This window comes from Lathyrus oleraceus, chromosome 5 (assembly GCF_024323335.1).
Source record: "Lathyrus oleraceus cultivar Zhongwan6 chromosome 5, CAAS_Psat_ZW6_1.0, whole genome shotgun sequence".
Taxonomy (NCBI): Eukaryota; Viridiplantae; Streptophyta; class Magnoliopsida; order Fabales; family Fabaceae; genus Lathyrus; species Lathyrus oleraceus.
Genome location: NC_066583.1, coordinates 616,861,529 through 616,871,577, shown reverse-complemented (window position 1 = coordinate 616,871,577; position 10,049 = coordinate 616,861,529). Strand labels below are relative to the sequence as shown.

The window sequence follows — 10,049 nt, the reverse complement described above, 5'->3', positions numbered from 1 at the left end:
TTATATAATCTCAAACACCATATCCCTTATCTTAATGTTTGTCCCTTGATTTTATCCCTTGAAATTGTTATAAAAATTTTTATAACTAAAACTCTAAAAATTTATCCCTACTTATTATCCCAAAAGTTATCCCTAAATCATCCCGTAGTTATCCCATAAATATTAATGGCTTAAAAGCTTGAGGTTTTATCCCATAAAATTATCCCATATTATCCTAAAATTATCTGAATTAATTATTTGCAAAAATATAATCATTAGTTTATTTAAAAAAAATTAAAAGGATACTTATAAAAACCCAAGTGTTATACCTCTTATCCCTAATTTTTTATCCATAAAACCATAAAGATTTACCCCTATTTATTGTCCCAAAATTTATCCCAAAGTTATCCCTAAATTATCCCATAAATTTGTATCCCTTAAAATCCTAAGGTTTTGTCACATAACCTTATCCAGTATTATCCCAATTAATTATTTGTAATTAAAGAAACTCAAGTATCATATCCCTTATCCCTAATTTCCCCCCAAAAAAATTATCTCATAAACTAACCCTAATTGATTAATATCTCATAATTAACCATTTTTTATATATTATTTATATTAACCCATTTAAAAATTAATCCTAATTAATTATATTTCTTTTGTATATTTTCTTTATGAAATATTTGATTACTTAAATATGCATTTATTAAAAAGAGATTTAAAAACGGAACTTGTCTTAATTCAATATTTTAACCATAAAGTACAAAATATAAGATGTACAAAAATATTAAATATTTATTTGTCTTTTTTTATATAATTTTTAATATATTATGATTTGATCGGAAAATTAACTTTGGTTAGTGATTTTGAAATAAATTAGGATTTTGTTAATTGAAGATAGAGTATACATTTTGGTTGTACTCATACTTTTAAAAATGTTGTTAGAAAATAAAATTGATTTAAAAATTATTTCAGGATATTAGTTATAAAATATTTATGATGTTATATTCAAAAAAGTTATTTATGATATTAGTTTTAAAAAAAGGTTTGTGATATTAATAAAAAAAGATTTGCTTCAAATAATTGATTTTCTGACATTTGTTAGAAAAAAATTGATTTAAAAAGTTGTTTTAGAAAATTTGAATTAAAAGTTAATTTTAAAATAATTGATTTTTTAATAAGGAATTAGATTTACAATACCAACTTAAAAAATAAATTTAAATTTGATTAGAAAATTGTTATGTTCTTTTTTTATTTTTTATATATAAAGTTTAATGAAAATATCTACAAAAATAAAATATAAACGATAATTAGAAACCCCAAGACAATATCAAAGATCGATCAACAAACTCAAATTGGTATCAATTTCAATCTATATAAGCATGTATAAATGATTATTGAGAGGTTAAACGAAAACCAACCTACGGGAAAGAGATTGTCTCCGGTGAGCAAAATAATTTATTTTGAGCTTTTCGCCTTCTACATACCACCAATTCCAATCCTTACCTTTTGATCCGATCTTTTCCCTTTTCCCTTGATATATGCCGATAGGAGTTTTAGGGTTTAGTGTTGTTGTTCTTCAATGTGAAAAATAACAACTTTAGAATAGGTAATTTGTAGATTGTGGATGATGAAAAGTGTGAAAAATGAGTTCTATTTATAGGTAAAATTAGGTTAAAAAAATTAAATAAAATTGAACTGTTTAGGAATATTTTAATTTAACCTGATTTTCTCAATTTCTTAAAAAAAATACTAAAAAGTAAGAAACATGGGATTTGAACTCATGCCCTCTCACACTCACAACTTCTTACACATGCTTTTCTATCAATTATGCTATTTTAATTATTTGAAATAAAGTACATTTGGCAAGCATATATGATAACGATCTAAATATTTGAGTAACCATGAAACAATCTTAACTATTTTAAACTTAGATAGTTCACTAATTAAAATATCATCCTAGCCAATAATAATTAATAACTTTTCTAGCCTAATTACTTAACTAAACAAATGACCAAATGACTTGAACCGGTATTTTCCAATAGATTGCGAACTATATATTTTTCTAAGTAGTTAATACAATTATATGTTAGCTTGACAAATTAAACTATACCCTGAAAAAAAATCTAAAATAGCAATTAAACCCTAATGTAAGATCAAACTTCTTAGGGGAGAATAAAAAGTCAAAAGGGTCCCCCTTTAACTTTTTAAGTCTTTGGGTTGACCATATAGCCTGTAAGGAGTTTTGGACATGTCAATAATCTAAACTCTGAGTTAGCTGAGAAAGTGGTCAAAATTAGGGGTACGATAGTTGCCCCTATTTAATCAGCTTCAAACTGAGATGATGATGACGACGAATCTTCATCTTCTCAGAGAGGAGATGATTAAATATAAAGAGGAACCATAATTTTAATTGCGAGGTTAATAGACTCCAGAGCCGAGCAAGGATTGACCCATCCTTGGTGCTCTGTTGGCATCCCACTTTGATGTATCCCTAATAATATCTTCTTGCATACGATTCCCATAATCACAAAAATCGGGTAGGACTCAGACGATCCTTCGGTCGCTGTTTGATAATCCTGGTAGAACCCCTGATGAAACTCTTAATAAAATCCCTGGAAAAAATCTTGATGAAACCCTGATACAACTTCTGATGGAACCCTAGATGATAAGACCTTGATGAAACCCTTTTTACAAATCCTTGATGGAACCCCTTGACTAAATCCCCGGTGATCAATTTCAACCTCTTCGGGTGACACTTGCCTATGGTTTCTATGATCATCCGATCATGTCGATGGAGTCGGGTAGGACTTTAGTGATATCAAAATCACTCTGGTTGATACCTGTAACACCCTCTATTTTAAGTAATTAACTAGACTCATCTAGTTATTTAGCTATTTATTTTATTTAAATGGTTAATCATAATATCATATTTAATTAATTAAATAATTAGAACCATATATTTTTTAAGTGATTGATTTAGTGGTTTATTGCAGTCTCTATTTTAACTAAATTATCAGTTAATGAAATCAAATATTTTAATCACTTAAGATAGTTAATTTAACAAGGATTGTAATTCTCTATTTTATTTAAATAAGTAAAATCCTATGTTTTATACATTTATTTAAATTAGTCAATCTAGTGTGACTATAACAAATAATAAATACTTTATTAGTTTAAGGAAAAATAAATAATCTAAAATTTAAAAATATATGTGCTATTGTTAGTAGCATTTCATAAATTAAGTTTGAATTAATATATTCAATAAGTCTAAAATAAAAGCACATATGTTTTATTATTTTCTAATTTAAGTTTTAAGGAATTAAGTAGTGCATATGCTATTATATGAATTATGATAATTAGTGGGGAAAACAAAAGGATACATAACATGTGTATAGAAAAGTAACGTGAAATATCATTTGAGTGAGAATGATCAATTCTAGATAAGTATGTTATGAGCACTAGGAATTGAATAGTTAGAATAAAGTAATACTGAATTAATTTAATAAATTGATACTATACACATTCCACTATCCTAAAACTTATAATTAATTGATTAGTTTTCTCTAGTGCTTCTTTTATTATGAGTCACTCATATTCCTCTTATTTCCCAATTTCCACTCCTATAAATACTCACAAACTCATCTCATCTCACATGGGAAAAGAAAAAATACACAAACAAAATCATCACTCTCTTTTTACTACCACTTATCTTGGACATTTCTACGGAAATTCTTAATAAAAGGGGCACTAAGCACTTGATCGTTCAAAGTTAGAAAACACACAAGGTAAGGGCTTTTTCCCCATACACTCATGCTACATAGGACAATATTATAAAATGATAGTGAAACATTTATCTAATAAAAAAAATCAAAATAAACAAAAAGAGGTATTATTATCTAACTAACTAACTAACTAACTAACTAACTAACTAACTAACTAACTATATATATATATATATATATATATATATATATATATATATATATATATATATATATATATATATATATATATATATATATATATATATATATATATATATTCATTTGATTCGTGTATTAGTTGTATGTTGTTGATCTTGTTTTAAATTTAATTGATTATGTTTTCAATATATTTTTATCTTGTATTTGATAAGCTATGTAACTTGTTTATGAGATACCATATGTTAATGGATACATGTATATTTTCATGTATTGATAAACAATTAAAATTTAGTATGCATATAAAATTTTTCAGTATGGTAATGTAAGAGCTATTCATTTTTCTCATGATCTAGTTAGATTTCTTGATTTATCTTTAATAAAAATGGAACTCATTCCAAGATATCATACCTTAATCTATGATAATATTAACCTTCTCAAAATGAAATAGACAGGGAGAAATGATTGAGCATAGAGGTACAATAGATGTAGTAAAACAATTTGTACCAAAAAACAAATGTGTGAATAAATATGGCTTTATTATTATTATTAATTTGGTTATAGAAATTTTACAGTTTCTACTAAAACGAATCAATAAAAAAAAGAATTCGTATTATATGTCATGTGATGATAGTTTTATTAATTATTTATCTATAAGAATGAAGTATATTATTTAAGTGCGAAGTTTCATTTCGATCTTGGTGGTATTGATTTGGACTGCTGCATGTTTATTTATTCTTTATTTTGTCCACCACATATTTTGGAAAAAAAATATATGTAGTATATTATTAAGTTGATACCTATATAATAATGTTATCACAAAATTTATAGATATTATAAATATAACTATACTATCACAAAATGTATAGATATTATGAATATAATTATATTATCCAAAAACTTGTGAAGGTTATCTCTCTCTATTGATGACTAGTTTATAAAAATCAAAGGAAAATAAAAATAGATAATGATAAGGACTAGTTTTTGGTAGTCTCTGGTCACCTGTATTTTTTGAGAATGACTTTTATATTATTGAGACATGCATCATATAGGATGTATAGATGTGTTATTGTGTTAAGCCTTTGTGGCAAGATTGACGCTTTCGGCCTTTGTGGCAATATTGACACCTTCGACCTTTGTGACATTAGCCTTTGTAGCATGTTTGATGTTTTTCGGCCTTTGTGTCAGGAGCCTGTGTGGCAGTTTCCCATTGGAATGAACTTTATTTATCCGGATCATTTGTGTGTGTCATGTAGTCACCAAGGTCATATTGTATTTCATATGATATATAAAAAAAACATTTTAGATGAAAGGACTAATAATTATATTTTGAATTGATGATGTTTTGTTATTATTTTGTGATATTTGCTTATGGTGAGTATGAATCAATATGGATAAGGAAATTGACCCTTTACAATTATGATTTTAGGTACTGAAGGAAAAATGAACTATTGAATACGTTTCTTGAAGCGTGCACGGGGGGAAACAGAGTTTTCCGAAATATTAGTATTTTATGTAATAAATTAAATGTGACGGTACACTATTTCTATTTCAATAAGTCTTGGCACTTTTAAACTCGTTTAGAAATGCGGACATGGATCTTTCCGCTAGGAATATTCGAACGACTTCTTAATTTTAATTAAATTCACTTTCTCTAGTTATTTTATAAATATTTAAAGAATATATATATATCCGTAAAATTTTAAATAATCTAAATATTACTAATATCTCGGATAAAATTTCGGGATGTTACAATTGGTATCAGAGCGATAATTCATGGACAAACGTTTTAGGTGGGACGATCTTGTATGTCGCATGATTATGAAGATTGTTATGCATGAATTACTTATTTTAATTTCAATATGTTAAATTAATATTGTGAATCTTTATTTTTAGAAGAGGTTGTAAAATAAACTTTTACACCTAGAAGATTACTTTAGACACCCCGATATTTCTAACCCAATCGTTGGAATGAGATCTTGAAAATCCTTCTAATGCAAGTGCAATTGTAGGAAGCTACGATGCCTCCACAAAGAGCTTCTACCAGTCAACAAAATCCCCAGCCAATTGCTGACATGGCAAGCGCCATTCAGGCAATACACGCGATGGCCACGGCTATGGTCCAACAGTCTGTAACTAGTGTTCAACAAGCAGCAACTTCTGCTCAACAAGCTGCAATTCGAGCTCAATGTGAGGCACTAAGGGATCAGAGAGAGGAGGTTGTTGCTGCTGCGAGAGGACTGACTGATTTTAATCGACAACATCCATCAAAATTCAATGGAGAACATGACCTAGATAAGGCTGATATATGGATACAAGAGATGAGGAAGATCTTCGAAATACTCCATTGTGAAGATGCTAAGAAGGTGGAATACGCAACCTTTTTGCTTAGGACAGAGGCTGAATCTTGGTGGCGAGGTGCGAAACAGCTAATGGAGAGTAATAATGAAGCATTGAACTGGGATGCTTTCAAACAAAATTTTTTGGACAAGTATTTCCCATCAAGTGCTATATTGGAGAAAGATGCCCAATTCCTTAAGCTTTACCAAGGCAGCATGACTATAGCTGAGTATGCTGACAAATTTGACTCCCTAGCCAAACATTTCCGCTATTTTCGTGACAATGTGGATGAGAATTATAAGTGTGAGAGATTCAAACAGGGACTCAGATATGAAATTAAGGAGTCTGTGGAGCCCTTGGAGATTCGTCAATTCCAAGCTCTAGTGGAGAAATGTAAGAAGGTGGAACGAATGAAACAAGGACGTCTGCATAGAGGGGTTGCTGGAGGACTGTCAAGACCCCAGGTGAAAAAAAAGAGTTATTCTATAAATTTGTTGAGAATTTTCTCTCACTAAGACTTTTTTCAAACAGGAACATCAATACCATAATTATAGAGGAAAGCAGCAAGAACCATACACCCGACCCCAAAGGAATGGTAGAGACCAATCTCGAGGACATTTCAAGGGAGGTCAGAAGCTACAAAATCCAGGTATTATTCGGTGATATCATTGCAATAAGGAGGGACATGTGAGTACTCAGTGCCCAGAAAGAGCAAGACTTTGTTATCTTTGTCAGCAACCAGGACACTTTGCTAAGGATTGTAGAGCACCAAGAAGAGATCATATACCATCCACCAATAACAATAATGATATCCCCCACCCTACTGCTAAGGGACGTGTCTATCACATTAGAGGAGAAGAGGCATCATATGCCTCAGGATTAGTCCAAAGCGAGTGTGAAATCGCAAATAAACGATTTGTTGTGTTATTTGATTCTGGAGCTACACATTCTTTCATCTCTGTGGATTGTGTGAGTTCTATAAAATTACATGTTACTGTACTACCTTTTAACTTGGTAGTCACCATACCGTCTGCTGAACCTGTAATCTTGAATGAAGCTTGTTTACAATGTCCCTTGAATATCTTGGGCATGCAATTTAAAGTCGACTTGATTTGCATTCCTCTCAAACATCTGGGAGTGATCCTTGGGATGGACTGGTTATCTAGTCATCACGTTCTTTTGGATTGTGCTCGTAAGTCTGTAATCTTTCCAGACCCTGATGTTTCCCGATTCCTCAATATCAACCGATTGAATATTTCTTTAAAGGGAGGAATCCATAAGTATGTATTCTTAAATTCTATCAGCATGAGACTAGAAGTAGAAATTTCTGAGATCCCGGTGGTAGGAGATTTCCCAGAAGTTTCCCCATTAGACGTGCCAGGGTTACCTCTAGTACGTGACGTTGAATTTTCTATTGATGTGGTTCCAGGAACCTGACCTATTCATATTTCCCCATACATAATGGCTCCATCTGAGATGTCAGAGCTGAAAAATCAATTGGAGGACCTATTGTCAAAGAAGTTTATCCGACCAAGTGTCTCACCATGGGGAGCTCCTGTACTATTGGTGAAGAAGAAGGATATGAAGTCGAGATTGTGTGTTGACTATCGACAGCTTAATAAAGTCACAATCAAAAATAGATATCCATTGCCATGCTTTGATGACTTAATGGACCAACTTAGAGGTGATGTAATATTCTCCAAAATTGATCTAAAGTCGGGATATCATCAAATTCAGGTGAAGGAAGAAGATATACCCAAGACAACATTTAGAATGCGAAATGGTTATTATGAGTATTTGGTGATGCCCTTCGGTGTTACCAATGCACCAACAATTTTCATGGATTATATGAATCGTATCTTTCATCCATTCTTAGAAAAAACTGTCATGGTTTTAATCGATGATATCCTCATATACTCCAAGAGCAAGCAAGAACATGAAAACCATTTGGGCCTAGTGTTGCAAGTATTGAAAGAGAAACAATTGTATGCCAATTTGGAAAAGTGTGAGTTCTGGTTGGAGGAGGTGAAGTTCTTAAGCCATGTAATCTCCAAAGAAGGTATTGCAGTCGACCCGTCCAAGGTTGAAGCTGTAGTTTCTTGGGAACGACCAAAAATAGCCATTAAAATTAGAAGCTTTATGGGATTGGCAGGATATTACCGAAGATTCATCGAAGGATTCACAAAGATTGTAGCACCGCTGACACAACTCACTCGAAAGAGCCATATTTTTGCATGGACGGAACAGTGTGAGAAGAGTTTCCAACTAATGAAGGAGAAACTGACCACATCACCATTCTTAGTACTTCCACAATCAGGAAAACCTTATGAAGTTTATTGTGATGCTTCCTACCAAGGATTGGGTTGTGTGCTCATGCAACATAAACAAGTTGTGGCTTATGCTTCGAGACAGCTGAAAACTCACGAGAAGAATTATCCCACACATGATTTGGAGCTTGCGGCCATAATATTTGCACTAAATATCTAGAGACATTACCTATACGGTTGTAGCTTTGAAGTATTCAGTGATCATAAGAGTTTGAAATATTTGTTTGATCAGAAGGAGCTTAACATCAGACAGAGAAGGTGGATGGAATTCATCAAGGATTATGAGTTCACTTTGCAATATCACCCAGGAAAGGCAAATGTAGTGGTTGATGCTTTGAGCAGAAAGCGAGTTCACCTCTCGAGTATCGCAATGAAAGGATTGGAATTGTTAGAGAAGTTTCAAGATTTATATTTGAACTTGAATTCCTCAACCAATAAAGTGCACTGCGGAATGATCACTATTGAGAATGAATTGATGAATCAGATCATGGCCCTCCAAGGAGATGACAAAGAAATCCAGGAGAAGAGAAAGTTGATTGAGACTAGCAAGGCACCAGAGTTCAAAGTAGGATCGAACAATGTCTTGCGATGCAATGAGCGTGTATGTGTTCCTAATAATACAAAGTTGAGAAAGACTATTTTTGATGAAGCCCACAAGAGTAATCTGAGCATTCATCCCGGTGTGACCAAAATGTATCAAGACTTGAAACAGAGATTTTGGTGGCCAGGAATGAAGAAACGTGTGGCTGAGTATGTGGCTTCGTGTTTGACATGCCAGAAAGCTAAAGTAGAACACCAAAAGCCAGCTGGATTAGTACAATCTCTAGATATGCCACAGTGGAAGTGGTACGACATTTCTATGGACTTTGTTGAGGCGTTACCAAGGACTCAAAGAAAGTTTGACTCTATATGGGTAATTGTTGACAGATTGACAAAATCAACTCATTTTATACCAGTGCAAGCCAATTATAATGTCGCCAAACTCGCGGAAATATATATTGCAGAGATTTTCAAACTACACGGAGTACCTTCTAGTATTGTGTCTGATAGAGATCCGAAGTTTACTTCCCACTTTTGGAGAGAAATGTAAGAGGCTTTGGGTACAAAACTAAGACTGAGTTCTGTTTATCATCCTCAGACAGATGGACAGACTGAGAGAACCATTCAGACCTTAGAAGACATGTTGAGGGCATGTGTCTTAGATGATCGGGGAAGCTGGGACAATTTGTTGCCACTTATTGAATTCACTTACAATAACAGCTATCATGCAAGCATTGAAATGACACCATATGAGGCGTTATATGGATGTAAATGTCATACTCTATTATGTTGGTATAAGGATGGTGAAAACATTTTAGTAGGCCCTGAATTAGTCCAACAAACAACTGAGAAAGTCAGGTTAATTCAAGAAAGAATGAAGACATCCCATAGCAGACATAAAAGTTATGCAGACCAGCGGAGGAGACCTTTGGAATTTCAG

General features: G+C 32.1%; 1 protein-coding gene across 1 annotated transcript; it reads left to right on the top strand.

Moving 5' to 3' along the window:
* The first annotated feature begins 6,007 nt into the window (after positions 1 to 6,007).
* On the top strand, positions 6,008 to 7,679 carry LOC127082435 (uncharacterized). The gene is made up of 3 exons (XM_051022673.1): positions 6,008 to 6,706; positions 6,774 to 6,891; positions 6,985 to 7,679. The coding sequence occupies exons 1-3, from the start codon at positions 6,008 to 6,010 to the stop codon at positions 7,677 to 7,679; spliced, it is 1,512 nt and encodes a 503-aa protein (XP_050878630.1).
* The last annotated feature ends 2,370 nt before the right edge of the window (positions 7,680 to 10,049 follow it).

Excerpts from the sequence above, each read along its gene's own strand:
- LOC127082435 (XM_051022673.1), top strand. The coding sequence starts at position 6,008 with ATGGCCACGGCTATGGTCCAACAGTCTGTAACTAGTGTTCAACAAGCA. Across the intron at positions 6,707-6,773 it reads GAGGACTGTCAAGACCCCAG|GAACATCAATACCATAATTA; the intron begins GTGAAAAAAAAG and ends TTTTTCAAACAG. Across the intron at positions 6,892-6,984 it reads TCAGAAGCTACAAAATCCAG|GACACTTTGCTAAGGATTGT; the intron begins GTATTATTCGGT and ends GTCAGCAACCAG.